General features: G+C 41.2%; 1 protein-coding gene across 3 annotated transcripts in view; it reads right to left on the bottom strand.

Moving 5' to 3' along the window:
• LOC124795126 (senecionine N-oxygenase-like) overlaps positions 1-23061 on the bottom strand; it is a 52665-nt gene that overhangs the window by 5069 nt on the left and 24535 nt on the right. For all 3 annotated transcript variants that reach the window (XM_047258990.1, XM_047258991.1, XM_047258989.1), the window contains 2 exons: positions 13003-13153; positions 10943-11106 (listed from right to left, as the gene is read on the bottom strand). In XM_047258990.1, the coding sequence (XP_047114946.1) occupies positions 10943-11106; positions 13003-13153 (315 nt within the window). The remainder of the gene's footprint in view (positions 1-10942; positions 11107-13002; positions 13154-23061) is intronic.

The following is a 23061-nucleotide window of genomic DNA, read 5'->3' as shown; positions in this document are numbered from 1 at the left end:
AGACTCCGATAGTTCCACAGTCTCTGGCTCTGGCACTGAACTGCGTTGTTTTCCCATTGTCTGACATGTGTATAGTGTACTTAAATGAACTTCTTACTTCCAATAAATATTACGTTTATTGATTTATTTGTGTCACTGTCTCTTCCTTGTTGTGAGACTATGGAATATTGTTCAGCCAACTCTCAGAACTTCCTAATTGTAAGTTGTACTACATTTTAATTATATTTAACTTTGTGTGGACACCAAGTTATTATTCAGCGAATGCCATAGTTTTCAAGATATAAAGTGATGTGAAGGAAACTTCTTCGGACGCGATAATTTTTCCTATTTCAATAATCAACATACTAACGGGCCTAATTAAAGTTGATGAAATATTTTTGACGTGTTAGCGATACTACTGAGACGAATACCAACATGAATTTCAGGATTTTTACGTTGCTTTCGTAAGAGTTAGAGTTCAAAACTTCACATTTGTTACGTGTTAAAAACTGACACAACTGCATAAAAACGGCGTTTCAGACCTTTGTATATGCAGGGAAGGCAATGCAGGAGACAACATTGAAAATATTTGTTTCTGAGAGAGATATTTTAGTAATAAACAAAAAAAATATTGCTCTGTGATCAATAACTTTTGAGACTGGACGTTATAAGTGTGGAACTTCGGATACTATTACATTTATTTAATTAATGCTGACAAAGTTATAAAATTGCTGATAACTGCAAAACAGCTGAAATAATTCATATTTTTAAAAAGAGTCAAAGAAAGGGATGTGACAATTAAAGAGGTAAAAATCCCACGAAAACAATTTATAAATCTTACTTAAAAATAAAAAGTAATCGCCTAGAAATAATAGAAGATGCACGTTTTGGAGAAGAGCAACTTGGGTTCAGGAAAGGAGTCTCGTGCAGGGATAATATTTTTACCGTAAAGAGTAGTCAGTATAGCAAATGTTGCTTTCACTGACTTCGAAAATACCTTTCGATCAGGCATTAGACAATGGACAATATGCTTAAGCCGGGACACCCCATGCATCTTATGCAGGTAATAAGAGGTATACGTGAACACACCAAAATAATTATAAACACAGCATCTTTAACAACAGAAAAAACGATAAATTTCCTTTACTCTACGTCTATGGTCACAAGCTTTTCGCCAACAGATTACCGGTTTCGTTGTATAATGACCATCTTCAGGTCTGTTTTATGCAAATAATGTCCTAAAGTACTGCAGCCATAGTGGCATTTAACATTTGGCGATGCCACTATGGCCTGAAAGAAATTACTGGCTAAGTGCTATTCTGTATGCAGACGGAATACAAAATACATAAGTAGGCTTACAACACTCTATGTGTAAGGTAGTAAAAGTTATATGAGTTGGGAAGAAAATATTACTGTCTAAAAATCTGTTGTATAAACGAAAGTTATGGCCTACTACAGAAAATACGCTGTTCTATCTAAAATTGTTATCGAAAACAAGATACCGGGTAGTTATCATAAATTGTAGTGCAGCTACAACTACAAAAGTATCATCCACATAACGCCAGAAGACGTTTGGCTTAAGTTCTACGGAATCAAGTGTACTCTCCTCATTGTCTTCCATAAAAGAGTTTGCTGTCAGGGGTACAGAGGACAACTCATGGCATCACATTCAATTCGTTCAAAATTATCACTGATGAATAAAAAGTAGGTGGAGGAAAGGGTGTGATGAGACAGTGCAGTCATATCAGCTTGGAACTTACTTTTCATGACTGACAATAAGTCCATGAGAAGCACCATTATAAAGAGTGAGACACATAACAATGAATAGACTTCAGTCTATTAATAAAGTTACCGGAGTTCCGAATACAATGTGAAGGTAGGAGACGAGGTACTGGCAGAAGTAAAGCTGTGAGTACCGGGTGTGAGTCGTGCTTCGGTAGCTCAGATGGTAGAGCACTTGCCCGCGAAAGGCAAAGGTCCCGAGTTCGAGTCTCGGTCGGGCACACAGTTTTAATCTGCCAGGAAGTTTCATATCAGCGCACACACCGCTGCAGAGTGAAATTCTCATTTTGAAAATGTGAACACTTTCCCAAAAAAATGATTCAGTAAGGACGCAGAACGTCTAAGTCTTACGTTGGAGCTCCCATATTGTTCACAATAGGACGTAATGGAAGACCTTTTTTGATTATTTTTGGAAGGACGGAGCTGTGAGGCCTCAATATTTTCTCAATTTCTTGCAGAAGGGGAGAAGAATTCAGCAACGCTGTCGATTTTCTTTCTACTCCCCATGTGGAATCTTTATCAATATTCCTGTGCGTTGATTCAGTCAGCAAGCTATAAATCTTCTCGTCATAGCCCCCACGTGGGAACAGCATAGAGGCGTTTCCCTCATTCGCTGGAAGGACCACCGTGTAAGGTTCTTCTCGTAGCTGCCACCATCCATCACAAACGTCTTTCGGACGTTGGTTCGCCGGGAACATGTTGTATCTGATGCAGACAGCCTTGCATAGGAGCTGGAACACCTACAATCAGTGTTCAAAGATAATGGACATTCTCCATGTCAGATCAGCACAACTTTAAGGAAGAAGGAACGTGACCACACATGCGGTCAAGAGGAGAAGTAGCGAGTCAAGTCCTAGGCACTCTTCCCGTATGTCGGCTAGGCAATATTTCGTCGAAATTAGGCAGAATAGAATTCGGCTCTTCTCGTTTCGGCAGAGGACGATCTGAGACTGCGGAAGACTAAAATCTACAGAATACCTTGGCAGTGCAGCAAAGTTGACATTGGTCAGACAACGCGCGAAACTACTTGAAAGAAGCGTTGAACGTGACCGCCAAACTCGCCTTTCGCAGCCCAGTGGGTCATCCATAGCCGAGCATTGCATCTCCACAGGACACTCCATGGATTACTCTGCCACGGAAATCTTGCCCTGTATGAGATCCGTCTGGACTTAATTATTAAGGAATCGGTGGAAATACGTCTAGCACAAGATCTTATTAATCGTGATGCCGGGTTTCATCTTGTTAAAGAGTGGGGACCCGGAGATATCTTTAATTTCTTCAGAACGCAAACGGTTTAGGACTCATGACATAGCCGGCCGGTGTGGCCGTGCGGTTCTAGGCGCTTCAGTCTGGAACCGCGTGAGATGTATTTCAATGTCACTGAAACATATCTATTTCACTCATCTTTTCAGTGATGCAAGAATTAAATTTTGACAATGCTCCTGCGTGTTCCTTTCCAAAGGAACATTCGAAAACAGAGTTAAGAATTTCTGCTTTTATCTTCATTCCCACAGTTTCAGTTCTTGTCTTGTCCATGAGTATGTGGATTCTAAATCTGATGCCACTAACTGCCTTTGCATACGACCAGAAGATCTTAAGGCTTTGTGAAAGTTCATTCGTAGTGTTCTGCTACAGCAGTCACTGATGGCTTCACGCGTTGCTTTCTTGACAGCCGTATGTTTTCAATTACCTCTCAATATGTATTCCTAAGCTTTGTTTTATACCTATTATGCAGTAGTCTCTGTTTCTTTAGAAGTTACTTTACAGGTACTGTATACCACTGAGGGTCGCTACCACCATCAACTGTTCTAGTTGCGTATTTGCTCAGTGCATGATCAACTATTCTTCTAAACTTGAGCTATAGTTCCTCTACATGTTCCTGTCCTGAGCTAAAGTTTTAAGTTCCGCATTTGGATATAACACTACGGTTTCTTTGTCGCATTTACTGAACATATGGATCTTTTTGCTTCTTTCAACTATTCTTTGTACTCTGTTCAGAATTCATGGCTGCTATAGCTTTCTCATGGTCACTGAGAGGTCAGTTTTGTTTGTTGCCACTAGGTCTAATACGAGAATGTTCTTAAAAGGAATGGCTCCGAAATTTATTGAAAACTCTTAAAGCTTTTTAAATAAACCAACTTTATTAATATTCTGCATCTTTATTCAACATGTCTATATGCTTATTTCTCAGCCGGGTCACCCTAGGGAAAAAACGCATTCCTCCCAATGAGACACCAGTTTTTTGATACCGTCACTGTGGAAGGTTTGAAATTGTTGACGGAGGCACAGCATTATCTCTGCTTGCACCGCTATCAAAGTTAACTCCTCGACGGTGTTCTTTACACTTTGGAAACAGATGGAAATCGTATGGGGCCAAGGAGGACGATCGAACGCAGTAAACCCAAGGCGACGAATAGTGCTTGTGTGTGCTCTGGCATTGTAATGCTGTGGGAAAGGGTCCTCCATGTGTGGACGAACTCTTCGCATTACTAATCTTAGGGTTCTGAGCTGTTTCTCAGGTGCCGATGTAATTACGTTACACACCGTCATCTTACACGCTAAGCTTCAGAGCCCTCTAGCGGCAGGAAAGTCGATCAGATAACATTCTTGACATGTAATATGTCAGTGTGTCCGAGCGGTTCTAGACGCTACAGTCTGGAACCGCGCGAACGCTGCTGTCGCAGGTTCGAATCCTGCCTCGGGCATGGATGTGTGTGATGTCCTTAGGTTAGTTAGGTTTAAGTAGTTCTAAGTTCTAGGGGACTGTTGACCACAGATGTTGAGTCCCATAGTACTCAGAGCCATTTGAACCAATTTGAACTCATGACATATCGAGCGATATCTTTTTTCTTATCTTTTACTTCATTTGCCCAGTGCGGGCTGCATCTAGTCATTGAAATATATACATTTTGACGTTAGAAATTTGGCTCCACCAATGCGCAATCCGACTGAGAGTGCGCGTTTGCCTGCGCGCCATATATGGAGCAATGTTCGAAGCGGACACGTAACTCGACTGAGGTCTCTCCTGTAACGGCTGTCTTTGCACATGCTTCTTCGGGCCAATTTTTTGTATGAAGGTAGCGATGTGAACTAGCAGTCTCCAGTCCAAAACACTCACCTGAAGATATTTGAATGGTGGTCAGCCGAAACATGGTGGCAAGAAGTCTACATTATCCGGCTGCGAACCCGAAACTTTACAGAGTACTCGTTATGCCGGGAAAATTTCAAGACTCTCATTATTATTTTTGCTATTATTGGCAGCGGCCAGACACAAATCCTTGGCAGCCTGAAGCCTTTCAATTTCTGTGAGTTTAGAAATAAGGAGTCCAGCTATAATGTGATTTACAAGCGGTAAGTATAGTGTACATATTCTAACTCGGTTGATTTTAAGTGGGGGTATGGTGAAGCAAGAGTCGTAAGAGAAGAAAGTGGTGCATTCAAAATGGTTCAAATGGCTCTGAGCACTATGGGACATCAGTCCCCTAGAACTTCCCTACTTAAACCTAACTAACCTAAGGACATCACACACGTCCATGCCCTAGGCAGGATTCGAACCTGCTACCGTAGCGGTCGCGCGGTTCCAGACTGTAGCGCCTAGAGCCGCTCAGCCACAGCGGCCAGCAAAGTGATGCATTCGAAGGATGTTCTGTAATAAGTGTCTGCCCCCAGTGTAGACAGTTAGCTTTCTTTTCTGAGAAGGTATTGTAAGTATAAATCGTGCTTCACTGAGAACTTGTTCATCATTTCAGAAAAAGGTTGGTAGAAATAAGCGATACGAATTGTCTCACTGACTCATTAAATCGTGGTTTAATAAATCACCTACAGACACTAAATCTCGTTAGTCTTTCGTCATTTTAAATCTAAAAGTGTTCAAATACTTTTTTCATATCAAATTTTAGTTACGCGCTAATATTGATGATGGCTAAGGGTGAGGGAAGGGAGGAGTGAAGGGAATTGAAGGGGGTTGGTGGTACTAACCTACACATGATTGCACTCAGGGGTAAGGGTCTCGGAAACGATGAAAACCCCTCATGTAGCCGAACTCATGCTACGAATACATCTAAACTACGTTGACTTTTTTACTGCAAAGAACTGTCTCCAGTATAATGTTAAACAAAAGACTTCATTGCCTCATGAACTTTTGCTTAATTAACTGTCTACGTCATGATTTAAATAAGCAATATTGTTTAATATTATTTAAATAATTTCTGGCTTTGATAAAATACTGAATACGGCGAACGAAATTAATTCTGTAATGTTGTAGCTTGTTGAAACACAGATAATTACTATTATTTTTTCATTCATATCTCAAGAGCAAAGTTAGTAAGAAACTCCGATTTTTCCTTAAGTACAGGGTTCAGTTGGGCTCGACTGTTCCATGAACCTGAATGTCGCCTTTCAGTGTTTTTGGTTAAAGCTTTGTATTCAGAGCTCGGGTTAATGTGTGGTGGAAGGAATAATTTATATTACAACTCACAACGTATCCGTGCTGTGCATCACTGCTCCAAACAGTGTAAAACAAAAGAGGTATGGGAGCAAGGATAGCCAGCCTGTTACCGGCGACCGGGAAGTGTCGTGGCAGTAAATTTTATCCTTTAAAAAGCTGCCGGAACAGACGATAAAAATGGGACGAGAATGTTCATGGTGTTAGTAGTTAACTTTGCTGATGAATCATGAAAGTACTTAAACTGACAAGGATAGAGATGTAGTCTTTCGCCACAACTGCTCAATCTGTATGTCGAAGAAGCAATGTCTGAAATGAAGGGAAAGTTCAAGAACGGAATTAACATTCAAGATGAAAGGAAATGGATGATATGATTCCCTGATGATATTTCTACACTCCGTGAAAGTGAAGAGTTTCACGATCTGCTACATGGAATGAACGGTACAGATTATGGGCTGAGAGCACATCAAAGAAAGACGAAAGTAATGAGAAGTAGCAGAAATGAAAACAGCGAGAAGCTTAACTTTCTAATTGATGGTCGAAGCAGATGAAGTTAAGGAATTTTCCTACCTAGGAAGCAAAATAACCAGTGACAGATGGAGGAAGGAGAACATCAAAAGTAGAGTATCACAGGCAAAAATGAGATCCCTGGCTAAGAGAAATGTACTACTATTAAACATAGGTCTTAATTTTAGGAGTAAATTTCTGACAATGTATGATAGTGAAACATGGACTGTGGGAAAACAGCAACAGAGGAGAATCGAAGCATTTGTGATGTGGTGCTACGGACTAATGTTGAAAATTAGATGGACTGATAAGGTAAGGAATGAGACGGCTCAGTGCAGAATCGGAGAGGAGAGGAATACGTTGAAAACACTGACAAGGAGATGGGACCGATTGATAGGGCATCTGTTAGGACGTGAGAGAACGAGTTAAGTGGTACTAGAGGGAGCCGTAGAGGGCTAAAACTGCAGAGGAAGACAGGGGTTGGAATACATCCAGTAAATAATTGACCACGTGGGTTGCAAGTGTTACCCTGAGATGAAGAGGTAGGCTCAGGAGTGGAGTTCATGCCAGGCCGCATCAAACCAGTCAGAGGACTGATGCCTCAAAAAAAAAAAAAAAAAATGCTCAATGGGATCCATGTCGGGTGATCTCCGCGGCCAAATCATTTGCTCGAATTGTCCAGAATGTTATTCAAACCAATCACGAACAACTGTGGTTCAGTGACATGGTGCACTGTCATCCATTAAAATTCCATCGTTGTTTGGGAACATGATGTCAATGAATGGCTGCAAATGGTCTCCAAGTAGCCGAACTTCCAGAGGACCTAGTTCATTCTGGGTAAACACAGCCCATATCATTACGGAGTCACCTGCAGCTTGCACAGTGCCTTTTTGACGTCTAGGGTCCATGGCTTCATGGGGTCTGCACCGTGCTGGAACATTACCATCAGCTCTTTCCTCTGAAATCGGGATTTATCTGACCAGGCCACTGTTTTCCAGTCGTCTAGCGTCCCACCGATATGGTTAATAGCCCGGGAGAAGCGCTGCAGGAGATGTCGTGCTGTTGGCAAAGGCACACACGTCCGTCATTTGCTGTGCACTGTCCTAACGGATACGTTCGACGTGAGTCCCTCATTGATTTCTGCGGTTATTTCATGCTGTGTTGCTTGTCTATTAGCACTGACAACTCTATGCAGACGAGCAGCCTAGTGAAGGCCATCGGCAACTGCGTTGTCCGTGGTGAGGAGTAGTGACTGAAATTTGGTACTCTCGGCACACTCTTCACATTGTGAAATTCCCTAACGATTTCCGAAATGGAATGGCCCGTGCGTCTAGCTCCAGCTACCATTCGGCGTTCAAAGGCTATTAATTCTTGTCTTGCGACCATAACCACTCCGGAAACCTTATTCTGTGAGTCGCCTGAGTACAGATGGCCACTTCACCAGTGCATTGTACTTTCATATGTTGTGTATGCGATACTACCGCCATCTATATATGCACTTACTGCTATCCTATGCTCAGTGAATATCCCCACTGATGACATGCAGAGTTATGTGCCGCTGTGTGGCATGGAATGTTGCGAAATACCTCCAAATTTCCTTTGCGTGGAGTTCCCTTCGCAACGAGATTCGCATGCACTCACTGACAGCCGAAATTCCTGCCGAGTTAGAGAGTGACACTCGTCTCCAACCCTTGTCGGTTAGCAACACTTCACGATCACAGTTTTTACGCCACGTTGCATGGCTGCGGTTGGTTCATCATTCCTTGAATACAAATAAGGCGGTTCCCTTTGACACCATCGCATGCACATCTTCAACTTTCGTGGTCCTGTCCTCCTCAGTTGCGCGTAATACTACGGTATGTTGATGATTTTCACTTATGGACCGTCTGACAGCAACTGAATAAAACACAATTTTAGTGCCATACGCGTTTCGCCTTTACTTTCTGCAAGGCATCATCAGTGGCAGGTTGCGTAGACAGTTTCTTACATATTACGCTCCTGTTGCATTTTTGGTCTTGTTCTTCTTCCTATGAGCGCCAATTTGCTGTTTTTTCCGCATTCCACAGTACTATGCACTGAACGCTTCTTTTAATGCAATGTTTTGGTTTCTGTTCAGTGCATAGTGCTGTGGAATGCGGAAAAAACAGCAAATTGGCGCTCATAGGAAGAAGAACAAGACCAAAAATGCAACAGGAGCGTAATATGTAAGAAACTGTCTACGCAACCTGCCACTGATGATGCCTTGCAGGAAATAAAGGCGAAACGCGTATGGCACTAAAATTGTGTTTTATTCAGTTGCTGTCAGACGGTCCATAAGTGAAAATCATCAACATACCGTAGTACCATCGCATGGGTTTGGTAATGGGCACGTCCAAACATAATAGTTCCATTCTGCCGCCCTCTAATGTCTGCACGTCCACCCATCTTACTGCACACATTGCAAACATCTGACTAACACATATACACTACTTCACTGCCATGGTAACACCGTCTACAGCGCCCCCGTGCGACCAGTTTGCGCTTTTAAGGTATGCCTAACATTTTGTACAGTGAGCTTACAATACAAGTAGCGCATACTACTTTCGGCCTCTGTGTCGCTTTTGTAACAGCAAGGGGAACGCACCTGCTGGTCACACAACAGACCTCACATCATAATCAGCAACAAAGCAGTAGAGAACTACTACTAGACAGCGAATTCTAATACTAGAGCGCACGCAAACTGCTGTTTCCAAGAGTATTTCGGTCTTGAAGAAAGAACGACTATATTGACAAGTGGCACAATCACAGTCATCCAATTCATGCAAGACAATTCTTCCGCAAAATTAAAAGCAGTTACCACATGTGTACTACTTGTTAAGCTACTTAATATCATGATACACTATGTGATCTAAAGTATCCGGACACCCACAAAAACACACGTTTTCTATATTAGGTGCATTGTGCTGCCACCAACCGCCAAGTACTCCACATCAGCGACTTTATTAGTCATTAGACATCGTGAGAGAACAGAATGGGGCGCTCCGGGAAACTCACGGTCTTCGAAAGTGGTCACGTGACTGTGTGTCATTGTATCACACGTCTGTACGCGAGAGTTCCACACTTCCAGATATCCCTAGGTCCACTGTTTCCGGTGTCATAGTGAAGTGGAAACATGAAGGGACACGTATAGCATAAGAGCGTACAGGCCAACCTCGTCTGTTGACTGACAGAGACCGCCGATAGTTGAAGACGGTCGTAATTTGTAATAGGCAGACATCTATCCAGACCATCACACAGGAATTCCAAACTGTATCAGGATCCACTGAAAATACTATGACAGTTAGGCGGGAGGTAAGAAAACTTGGATTTCATGGTCGAGAGGCTGCTCATAAGCCACACATCACGCCGGTAAATGCAAAACGACCTCTCGCTTGGTGTAATGAGCGTAAACATTGGACTACTGAACAGTGGAAAAACATTGTGTGGAGTGACGAATCACGGTACACAATGTGGCGATCCGATGTCAGGGTGTGACTGTGGCGAATGCCCGGTGAACGTCATCTGCTAGCGTGTGTAGTGCCAACAGTAAAATTTGCATTCGGAGGTGATGGTGTTATGGTGTGGACGTGTTTCTGATGGAGCGGGCTTGCACCCCTTGTTGTTTTGTGTGTCACTATCGCAGCACAGGTCTACATTGATGTTTTAAGCACCATATTGCTTCCTGCTATTGAAGGGCAATTCAGGTATGGCGATTGCATCTTTCAATACGATCGAGCAGTTGTTCATAATGCTGGGCCTGTGGCGGAGTGCTTACCCGACAATAACATGCCTGTAATGGACTGGCCTGCACAGAGTCCTGACCTGAATATTACAGAACACCTTTGGGATGGTTTGGAACGCCGCCTTCATGATAGGCCTCACCAGCCGACATCGATACCTCTCCTCAGTGCAGCACTCCGTGAAGAATGGGCTGCCATTCCACAAGAAACTTTGCAGCACTTGATTGAAAGTATGCTTGCGACAGTCAAGGCTAAGGGTGGGCCAACACTGTATTGAATTCCAGCATTACCGATGGAGGCCTCCACGAACTTTTAGGTCATTTTCAGCCAGGTGTCAAGATACTTTTGATCACATAGTGTATCATGGGCTACACAGATAGACTATTCACTCAAAAGAGAAAATTATATCTTAGATTGATGCACAGCAGTGTTAGAGGCAAGATAAGTAACATTTTGTGGCGTTGTAACCCACCTGCGCATCGAAGAGCATGCAAGGGCAGGCGTAGTACGGCACACCGATAAAGGCCATCGTCGGGCGGTCGATGTGCACCACCTGGTGATACAGAGGGCGCACATGCTTGTCTTCCACAGTGACCCCGCACTCCGGAGTCAAGAATGGGAATCTGTAGCGGTATCCTGCGAAACAAAAAGTAGAGTCTTTCAGCATTGCCACTCAGGACTGTTAATATGCAGTGAACTGTCATTCTGTGAGTCGCTATTGCCATTCACCGAATTTTCTTGTGAGACTGTGTGTATAATCATAATTATCAATATTAGGGGTGGAAAATGCAGATAGAGGGTGAATTAACTTGTAGTTAGTTGTTGTTGATGTTATGGTCTTCAGTCCAGAGACTGGTTTGCTGCAGCTCTCCGTGCTACTCTATCCTGTGCAAGCTTCTTCATCTCCCAGCACCTACTGCAATCTACATCCTTCTGAATCTGTTTAGTGTATTCATCTCTTGGTCTCCCTCTACGATTTTTACCCTTCACGCTGCCTTCCAATACTAAATTGGTGATCCCTCGATGCCTCAGAATATGCCCTATCAATCGCTCCCTTCCCCTAGTCAAGTTGTGCCTCAAATTTCTCTTCTCTCCAATTCTATTCAATACCTCCTCATTAGTTATGTGATCTACCCATCTAATCTTCAGCATTCTTCTTTAGCACCACTTTTCGAAAGCTTCTATTCTCTTCTTGTCCAAACTATTTATCGTCCACGTTTCACTTCCATACGTGGCTACACTCCATACTAATCCTTTCAGAAACGACTTCCTGACGCTTAAATCTATACTAGATGTTAACAAATTTCTCTTCTTCAGAAACTCTTCCCTTGCCATTGCCAGACTACATTTTATATCCTCTCTACTTCGACCACCATCAGTTATTCTGCTCCCCAAATAGCAAAACTCAACTACTACTTTAAGTATCTCATTTCCCAATCTAATTCCCGCAGCATCACCGATTTAATATAACTACATTCCATTATCCTTGTTTTGCTTTTGTTGATGTTCATCTAATATCCTCCTTTCCAGACAATGTCCATTCCGTTCAGCTGCTCATCCAGGTCCTTTGCTGTCTCTGTCAGAATTACAGTGTCATCGGCGAAACTCAAGGTTTTTATTTCTTCTCCACGGATTTTAATTCTCACTCCGAATTTTTCTTTTCTTCCTCTTACTGCTTGCTCAATATTCAGATTGAATAACATCGGGGATATGCTACAATCCTGTCTCACTCCCTTCCTCACCACTGCTTTCCTTTCATGCCCATCGACTCTTATAACTGCCATCTGGTTTCTGTACAAATTGTAAATAGCCTCTCGCTCCCTGTGTTTTACCCCTGTCACCTTCAGAATTTATTAGTTGAATTATGTCATATTTATAGCGGATTCAGGAAAAAAACGTAGGATTTTCGCTATTGTCACATCTAGCGATGTGCTAACCTTCATACCTTTTTGAAAACTTAAGAAAAACAAAACATTATGTCAATTTTACACTTCAGAACCGTCTCATATCAATTAAGGCATGTCAGTATGCGGTTATACTCCGACGAACATGTATATAGACGACCTAAAGAAGGCCAATCACGAAGAGATATGTTCATCGTAATGTTGGTGTGCTACCTTTATACATATTCGAAGTTGCCGTGTTTCTATATAACCTAACTATATTCAGGCCATTCCAAACGTCAAGAATAATGTGTGAAATAGGTTTCCTTCATTATGAATCTCTTGGAAAATGGTGTATTTTAGCAATGGCAAGTCTGACGTGGAGTTTAGCACTATTAGTATTATAAAGTACGCGTCTAACCTATCACTTCACCTTTTGTATCCTTAGTGTCAATTCTATACCATTAATCAAGTAATTTTAAGGCTCTTTTTCGGAACAGCATTTTTATCTTGGGTGTAAATTTGGTGAATTTGTTAGAATTTTTCCGCGAGTGCTTCGAATCAGATTCAAATTTCCTTTGTCTGATTATAACGATAGCTGATCGCCCTGAGAAACGTACAGATGACAGAAACATACTGCGACACTCACCAGTGCAGTAACAAACATCGTCTATCTCTGCGGATGTCCCGTCTTCGAAAGTGGCAGCGTACTCAGACAGAGATACCAACGTCGGTTTCTCGATGACATTATCGGGGAACTGGCCTTTCTGAGCAGTTTCTTGATGGTAACTGATGATTACCTGGATAAAAAAATATCACATTTATGAGATAGACATTTAATGTTGTTTTGCATAGAGTAGTACATAAAAAATAATGTTATGGGAGAAATTGTAATAGTTATACAACTTACGCGTGACAGAAAGTGCATTTCCGTTTCATAACAGGAAACCAGTTTTACGCGACACAGTGTCTAGAGTACCAAGATGTAGCCCACTATCAGAGGGAGAAAACGGCTGAAACAAAGTGTGTTGTCTGAATAGGCGGGCCTAGAGTTTCAGCAAATCACCGTTAGATAATCGTCTCCGTGTCTTCTCAGTTTGCAATCAGTCGAAAGTAAGATGGTGTCCGCTCAGTAGAGGGCGTTTTGTTTGCTGCAGTTTGCAAAGAATGAGTCAGTTATTTCGGCCCATCGAGCTTTTCTTCGGCGTTTTGGAATTCATCAACCTGCACCCAAAAATATTCGTCGTTGGTATCCCCAAATTGAGAAGACAGGGTGCTTGTGCAAAGGTGAGAGTGCAGGTCTAATTCGCACTTCTGATGACGTCATGGAAGGAATTCGGCGAACTTTTGGGTGGAGTCCACGAAAGTCTACTCGCCGTTGAAGTAGAGAACTGGCAATGCTCCATACAACTGTCTGGTGAGTGTTATGAGTGTTACGGCGTCGTTGGGTCTATAAACCATACGGAGTACAATTAGCGTAACTCTTCGGGTTGGTGGTAAAAAGAAACGGGTTGACTTCAGTAAAGCTCAGCTAAAAAAGGTGGAAGACGACACATTTTTACCACAGTTAATTTTCAGTTATGAAGTAACATTTCATGTGAGCGGTAAAGCAAATCGACGTAAAGTGCACTTATGGGGACTCCAGACTCCTCGTGACACTGTTGCGCACAGAAGAGACTCACCTAAGGTAAGAGTTTCTTTTGTCATTTCTCGTGAAAAAATGTATGGTCCCTTCTTTTCTGAGGAAAACACAGTAACTGGAACGAACTATCTTCAAACGCTGCAGAATTGGCTTTTTCCACAACTACACGACGGTTTCCACCGTACTGCCACAATATACGTCGGTTTCTCAGTGAGTCTGCCTCAACGCTGGATAGGACGCACGGACCCCTGAGACACTATCCTGCACTCTTGGCACCCAAGATCGTCAGGCATACCCCTAGCGATTTTTTTTGTGTGGATATGTGAAGGAAAGTGTGTTCATCTCCCTTTTATCTCATGACATAGAAGGAGGGGGAAATAAAATAAGAGATGCCCTAACTTCTGTAAAAGCAGTTACATTTTGTAAAGTTTAGCTATCGTCTAGGTGTTGTTCGTGCTGCTGCTGGTGGACACGCAGAGCATTTGTAAAAATATTTACAATTCATCCTACGTCAATAGTACGTTTTTAACAATAAACATGGACTACTTTTGGCCTCAGTGCATCGTAGTTAAAAAGCTCTTCGCTGATGCATAACTTTAGTCCGGTCAATGTAATGTAATTGCCGAATGTGTAATAAGGTACGTAATTTGTTAAAAAACGCAAATGGCAAATCTCGGTTGGACGGCAACAGTCTTGCCCTACTGAATAAGCGGATGTGTTGCTTAAGAAACGAATGCATAACTGCAGGGAAAGAGTCCACGAAGAACAAATGGCGCCTGTTTTCTAAATTTTAGAGGATTTTTGAAGAGTTGAAACATAAAGGTATAGATTTCGTTTCAGATATGCCAGATTATGAGAATTCCAAGGCTACATTGTTTAAAGCAAGGAACGGAGCTACTGGGACGACCCAAAACCCTGGCACTAGTTTGAAGATTGAGTTGAGCGAAGATATTTAGAAATTAACAGAAGGTAACAGTTTTTTTCAAAAATGACCATGAATGTGTTCCTGACAAAAGAATTCTGGAGCATAGTTGCGAAGAAGTGAAGAAAATCCCATGTGAAAAATGACCTCTTGTTGTGGAGCGGATATTTGACGATCGAAACAATTCAAACAGCTCTACAACATACACATTGACAACAGAACCAAATGAGAGCAGACGGACGTATTTCCTGTTTTATTTACTTTGCTCCGTGACAAGTAAATATACACTGAAAGATTTTTTTCTGGATTGAAAGACGAGATGCCTAGGTAGCCATCGAAACCTCTGCTTTCTAGTTAGAAATTATTAAAATTAAAACTATGAAAACAGTGGTCCTCGAAACATACCTTTCCGTTTGCAGTTTTCACTTCGGCTGTCTGTGAAAGTAAATACGAAACCTGGGATTAACTGTGAAATACAGGGATAGAGAAGAAGTCCTATTGTTTTGCTGCATGTGTGCTGCCGTGGTAGATGTTCGTACAAACAGTGTTGCTGAAGCGTGGATGATAATAGTGGAAGAAACGTCCAGTAAAGAAAAGGTCATGAAATTTGCTGCTATATAGTCAAACCAATGGATGGAAAATCCTAGCATGCCAACTGAAACGTGAAATGTTCCTAACCAGCAGCGCGGGACCAGTGTCGAAGGTTGGAAAAAATGGAAGAAACAGTAAATGGTGTAATTGAAATTAAAAGATTCCATGAGCCTGCCTCTTTAAAGAAGAGGAAAAAGATACGACAGGTTAAGTCACTATAAGAATTATAGCGATTTGGGGGATTTAAGATGTTTAAGCTATCTGACTTTCTTACAAAAAAATTTATTGAGAAATTAAAATTCATAAAGTAAGAAAAGAAGTTTAATCATACGCTGCAGTAGAAAGATGAAAACGTAAAAATAGCAATTAAACTTGGTTATGTTATTATGTGCATAGCCAGCCCTAAACCTGGATGAAACGAGAAGGGATATTTTTATTACAAAACGGTCGTCAGAGCCTCCACCGCAGCTGCGGCTCCCTTTGACACTTGGAAAACCCTCGGTCAAAACATTCGTGGTCGGAAACATCACGTTCACATCTCGATCCGAAAGCCCATGACACGATTCTTCTTCCGTCGAGCATCAGGAAGTTCAAACTCTTGAGAAACTTGTTCACTGATTGACACTGCTCGTCTTCTCGTCCTTTCTTTGGCCATAGTAATGGCCTTAGACCTCTTGGCTGCCATATGAATTTCATTGCGGAATATTTGTACGTCCCATTCTAATTGATGGCTTTCTTCTTATAAACCTGTTACTAAAGTCTGAAACCTTTCTTTTTTCTTATTTCCGTTCTTCAATGTCGTATGGAAATTTGGGAAAACCTACTGGATTTCATTGTAGTCCTAAACCAGTAAACCCCCAGTCTTTTAAAGAATCTAGCTTTCACGTACAAAACAGCTTCAGATGACTAATTTCCTTACAAATGAGTTAATGTATTAAATATTCGACGTTAAGCATGTAAGGAAGAAGAAGTTTAGAAAAGGTTTGAAATCATGTTTATACTTAGTTGGAGGTCTCTATGTATTCTCATTATGAAAAACAACGGATGATTAAAGTGACGATAATGTGTGCTCTATTTTATGCAAGAGCTAGTTTTTCCAGCATCTCAATAATTTCAATGCCATATCTCATGAATTATGTAATTTTGCAGGTACTTAGTGATACGTGTGAATTCGGCATGAAAAATATTTTGCGAATAGAGTTAACAGTAAACAAGCAATAAATTAAAGTTTCATCTCTGATGCTAAAGTTTTACTGCAAGAGCAAAGAAAAATCTTTTAAGTGATTATTTTTTTAACAATTTTTTTGGGTTTGTCAGAGAAATCAAGTTTCATAAAGGCTTCAAATTACATTTAAAGTTTGTTGGCGGTCGGTAAGTGCTCTCGCTGTCTAATGCTGGAAGAATATTGTCGGGGTAATAAACTGCAAAAAGGTGGGAATTTAAGGAGATGGGACCTGGATAAACTGACTAAACCAGAGGTTGTACAGAGTTTCAGGGAGAGCATACGGGAACAATTGGCAGGAATGGGGGAAAGAAATACAGTAGACGAAGAATGGGTAGCTCTGAGGTATGAAGTAGTGAAGGCAGCAGAGGATCAAGTAGGTCAAAAGATGAGGGCTAGTAGAAATCCTCGGGGAACAGAAGAAATATTGAATTTAATTGATGAAAGGAGAAAATATAAAAATGCAGTAAACGAAGCAGGCAAAAAGGAATACAAACGTCCCAAAAATGAGATCGACAGGAAGTGCAAAATGGCTAAGCAGGGATAGCTAGAGGACAAATGTAAGGATGTAGAGGCTTATCTCACTAGGGGTAAGATAGATACTGCCTACAAGAAAATTAAAGAGATCTTTGGAGAAAAGAGAACCACTTGTATGAATATCAAGAGCTCAGATGGAAAACCAGTTCTAAGCAAAGAAGGGAAAGCAGAAAGGTGGAAGGAGTATATAGAGGCTCTATACAAGGGCAATTTACTTGAGGACAATATTATGGAAATGGAAGAGGATGTAGATGAAGATGAAATGGGACATACGATACTGCGTGAAGAGTTTGACAGAGCACTGAAAGACCTGAGTCGAAACAAGGCCCCCGGAGTAGACAATATTCCATTAGAACTACTGACAGCCTCGGGAGAGCCAGTCCTGACAAAACTCTACCATCTGGTGAGCAAGATGTATGAGACACGCGAAATACCCTCAGACTTCAAGAAGAATATAATAATTGCAATCCCAAAGAAAGCAGGTGCAGACAGATATGAATATTACCGAACTATCAGTTTAATAAGTCACGGATGCAAAATACTAACGCGAATTCTTTACAGACGAATGGAAAAATTGGTAGAAGCCGATCTCGGGAAAGATCAGTTTGGAATCCGTAGAAATATTGGAACACGTGAGGCAATACTGACCCTACGACTTATCTTAGAAGCTAGATTAAGGAAAGGCAAACCTACATTTCTAGCATTTGTAGACTTAGAGAAAGCTTTTGACAATGTTGACTGGAATACTCTCTTTCAAATTCTGAAGGTGGGAGGGGTAAAATTCAGGGAGCGAAAGGCTATATAGAATTTGTACAGAAACCTGATGGCAGTTATAAGAGTCGAGGGCATGAAAGGGAAGCAGTGGTTGGGAAGGTAGTGAGACAGGGTTGAAGCCTCTCCCCGATGTTATTCAATCTGTATATTGAGCAAGCAGTAAAGGAAACAAAAGAAAAATTCGGAGTAGGTATTAAAATCCATGGAGAAGAAATAAAAACTTTGAGAGTCGCCGATGACATTGTAATTCTGTCAGAGACAGCAAAGGACTTGGAAGAGCAGTTGAATGGAATGGACGGTGTCACGAAAGGAGGGTATAAGATGAACATCAACAAAAGCAAAACGAGGATCATGGCATGTAGTCGAATTATGTCTGGTGACGCTCAGGGAATTAGATTAGGAAATGAGACACTTAAAGTAGTAAAGGAGTTTTGCTATTTGGGGAGCAAACTAACTGGTGATGGTCGAAGTAGAGAGGATATAAAATGTAGACTGGCAATGGCAAGAAAATCGTTTCTGAAGAACAGAAATTTGTTAACATCTAGTATAGATTTAAGTGTCAGGCAGTCGTTTCTGAAAGTATTTGTATGGAGCGTAGCCATGTATGGAAGTGAAACAAGGACGATAAGTGGTTTAGACAAGAAGAGAATAGAAGCTTTCGAAATATGGTGCTACAGAAGAATGCTGAAGATTAGTTGGGTAAATCATATAAGTAATGAGGAGAAACTGAATAGGATTGGGGAGAAGAGAAGTTTGTGGCACAACTTGACTAGAAGAAGGGATCGGTTGGTAGGACATGTTCTGAAGCATCAAGGGATCACCAATTTAGTACTGGAGGGCAGCGTGGAGGGTGAAAATCTTAGAGGGAGACCAAGAGATGAATACACTAAACAGATTCAGAAGGATGTAGGTTGCGGTAGGTACTGGGAGATGAAGAAGCTTGCACAGGATAGAGTAGCATGGAGAGAGAGCTGCATCAAACCAGTCTCAAGGACTGAAGACCACAACAACAACAACAACAACAACAACAACAATCTGCGCATAGTGATCTACGCTACCTCAAAATATATACACAATAATACGGTACTTGTCTTGTGGCGTGTTGAACCTTTATCATAACATTATACAGCGTTTTGATTTTTACATTCGATCGAAAAGTATGCTATCTTTCTGAAATGTATATGGTTTTGTCCTCTGAGGCCGATAGATAGGGAACCTGAAACTCGGATCATGAACCATGAACCGTTCAGTTTGTTAGTAAGAAAGATTACGTGCTGTTGATATAATTTAACCTTTTTTATTTATTTTCAAAGGCCGTTTCTTCTATAAAGGATACAGTGTGACCGAATCAAGAAAAATTAACCATGAACCGGTTTCGTTTGTTACTATACAAAGATTATGCGCTGGTGATATGATTTAGTCATTTTTGTTTATTTTTAGTGGCCGTTTCTTTTATTAAGGATATAGTGTGTCCTAAAAAATAAGTAATTCCTTTCTATTATTTTTTATGAAGGGGTATTTTACATCTAGTATGTTATAGTGGTGTAAATGTTTTGCCTTTCGTCTTATTACTCGAGATATTAAGGTAAAGTATGTTAAGTACAGGATCTGGACAGTTTGTGAATTAATCTTTGTAATGATTGCTCATTATCAGCTAATACTACCTAAACCTGAGTTACTGTTAGAATTGGGAGTATAACAAAGTCATCTATTCATGAAGTAACAAAACTTTAAAGAGAATTCAAAGAAGAGTATTGCTAGTTTATTAGGGTTGATCTACGAAGCAAGGGTGAGAGAGAAATATTTGTTGCATTTCTGGAGATTGCCTCCAGAAGTGGATCTGTAATGGGGAGATTTTCAAAGGTATACAATGCATGTGGTGAAGCCACAACGGCAGTCCATACCAGTTCTCAACACAAAGAAAGAGAGTTTCTCGTAAAATTCCAAGTTCGTTGATAGAAATTGGAGACTTGACTGCCAGTTAATTAAAGGTCATTAAAATAAATCGATCATTTTATGTTGTAACTTTTCTCTGACTAGCCAACGGACACCACCCTTGGCTTGCCTGGATGGACAACCATCGACTGATGGGTGTGAATTAGTTCTCACACTCACCAGTTGGTTAACTTCGAAATTATGCAAGATGGCGAAAATCCGAAAAGATTTGGAGCCATTATATTGGACTTTAAGTTGGAGCCGTGCCAACACTGATGGGAACTTATTCCTCCCTGTTCCAAAAACTGGGGCCAAGACAGGTCACTCAACTTGTGGTCCAAAAAGCCGCGCCGCTCCGTCTGTGTGTGGCAGCCTCCATCCCCGGTCATGTTGGCAATGGGAAACGTTTTGTATCCGTTTGAGATCACTATTCTAACCCCATTCGGATGCATCTCCTGGATGTCTTCGCATCGTGGATACTAGTAGTGTGCAAATTATCACAGTTTTGATACACAAGCACTGTCGTCCATTATCAAAAAAATGGTTCAAATGGCTCTGAGCACTATGGGACTTAACATCTATGGTCATCAGTCCCCTAGAACTTAGAACTACTTAAACCTAACTAACCTAAGGTCAGCACACAACACCCAGCCATCACGAGGCAGAGAAAATCCCTGACCCCGCCGGGAATCGTCCATTATCTTGGGATCATCTTTGTGTGAAGGTAGTCCTGTTTGATTGGCATGTTTTGTTGACAGTATGTGTGAAGCAACTATGTTGCTTGCTAACGTGCAGTCACACCATTTGCACCGCGAGCTTCTGGCATTGCAGTTCTACCGATAGCAATGTGATAAGCTTCGTCAGTCTGCCACTGTCTTTGTGATTTTATTTCGTAACTCATAACTGACCTCTTAACTTTTCTTAATTTATTTCAGTTCAACAGTTCTTGTTCTCTCTAGGGACTGGAGACATTCTTGTTTAGCTTCCATTGTATTTAGGTGTATTTCCCATTTCCTTATTTGTCCTACAGCAACGTGACACCTTGACATGTGATTCAGAATGTGAGTGGACTCCATAAAACACCGTAACAGCACTAGCACACAGTTAGTCTTAGTTTTTAATATATTGGATGTTAAATTACTGTCTATTAGTCATCTGCAGCTTTCCACTGTCACTTTTCTTTAATTGCATCATTAGTTTCGGCGAAGAAACAGTAGATGAAGAAGGCAGGTGTTTCCATGGTCTGGGGGCAGGAATATCAGATGAATGGAACTGTCTGGCGGATGGGAAACAGGAATAGAGATTATAATCTCAGCGTCAATCAACTTTCTCTAGAGACGTGACGACTGACAAGGTACCATTCCTACTTCAGTCGCCACAAATCCTGAATATCCTACGATCCTTGAGAGGTGAGTCCTTTACGTGTAGCTTCCCGTGGAAACTGTACAATGGATTTCTTCAGCAACGCCATGAACAACTGTTGTATTTCCTTCACAAACTTGTGTGCAACAGCTTACATAAAAGGCATTTTGTTGTAAAATAACCACAACCAGCTGCTAAAAATCTGTTGCATTTCTCCGCATTTAGTCGCGACCTAATTGTTAACATCTGATAGAATGTTTTTTTTTAATGTATGGTGAATATCACGATTCTATAACTTTGAGAAATAATCTGTGATTACCTTCAGTATTATGAATATGTGGGTTTCGTATGTAGTTTGCCATCGTTCCAAACATGAGGATGTCACACTATATGTAAGAGCCGCGCATTCACTCAGCGTTAAGTAATTAATAATTACTTTTCAAAATTATAGACATCATAACATTACACTTGAGTGTCAGTGTTGAAAAGATCCAGAAAACTATCACAGGTAAGGAACTGCCAGTCGTCATGAACTGAGTGAATCTGGTAGAACACCAGAGCCACTGAAGAGGGAAGACTCATTTGGTACCGGAGAGCGTCAGTTAGGTGATAAGAAAGCGACCCACACCGTTAGCGAACGGCGCGGTCAAGTGCGGCGAGATAACGAGCGGTTTCTCTGCACACAAAGAGCAGTTTAAATGAATTATTTTTCAGTTTTTAACCTTTGTGTTTATACTACGGAATGAAACATAATATTATCACCGGCAGTGAACCAGATGATGACCAAGCATGTTATCTGCAATAAGAATCCAATGCAATATTGTTCTAACTACAACATGGTTGCAGCACCAATCTTAAATAAAACGTGACGTGTGAGCCTGACTTTGTCAGGTCGACTGCAATTGTACGCAAACACGATAACCACGGCATGGTTGTCGTTCAATAGCGTTTATGACACAATAAGAAACATCAAAAAACACGCTGTATAACTGTATACTTGAGTTGTGGAAGGATATATAACTTTTGAAATCCTTAAGGTATATGACAAGTTCTAAACCTTACTACCCTTTGAAAACACACTGACTTTTTGTGGAGGTTTTGTCATTTGTTGAAAGGGGATTGCCATTTTTCCTTACTGCGTATCGTTTTAATGTAGTCAAAGGCGCGACAGATGGTTTCGATGCTTTTTCATGAGTCATCGTTTTATTAATTACCTATTCAACAGCTTGTTCCATGTTTTTCCTGAACCAATCATATCTCTCCGTTTTGTCAAATGAAGAAAACAGACGACCGGGGAGGAATGGACCTTACCAGCAGACCATTTCCTCCCATACCCATTTGTATTAAGAAAATATTCAGTAACCACTGTTTAAATTTTTTTACTACTGAACTGTAAAACAAAGATAGCTAAGAACACGGTGATTTAGGTAGAATAAATGTTGATTGTGAAGAGAGAAATATGACATTCTTACCTCAGCAGGAAACGATCCGGAAAGTTACAACAGAGCAGCAAATTTACTTACTTTTATAGGCAGTTGCTACCTTACTAAACCATAAAGACATTGGTTTGCTAAACTGGTGTCAGTCTGAGCGCACCCTAGCACCTCCAGACGAAGTCAGACGACCGAGACTTCTCTGACTCTATAGTCCATTCCGCCTCCCCTCCCCACTCCTTCTCCCCTACATCTGACAGTTGACAAATCTACGAAGTTTCTGGTATTAC

The sequence above is a fragment of the Schistocerca piceifrons genome, chromosome 4 (genome assembly GCF_021461385.2).
Source record: "Schistocerca piceifrons isolate TAMUIC-IGC-003096 chromosome 4, iqSchPice1.1, whole genome shotgun sequence".
Taxonomy (NCBI): domain Eukaryota; kingdom Metazoa; phylum Arthropoda; class Insecta; order Orthoptera; family Acrididae; genus Schistocerca; species Schistocerca piceifrons.
This window is presented reverse-complemented; position numbering and strand designations above follow the sequence as displayed.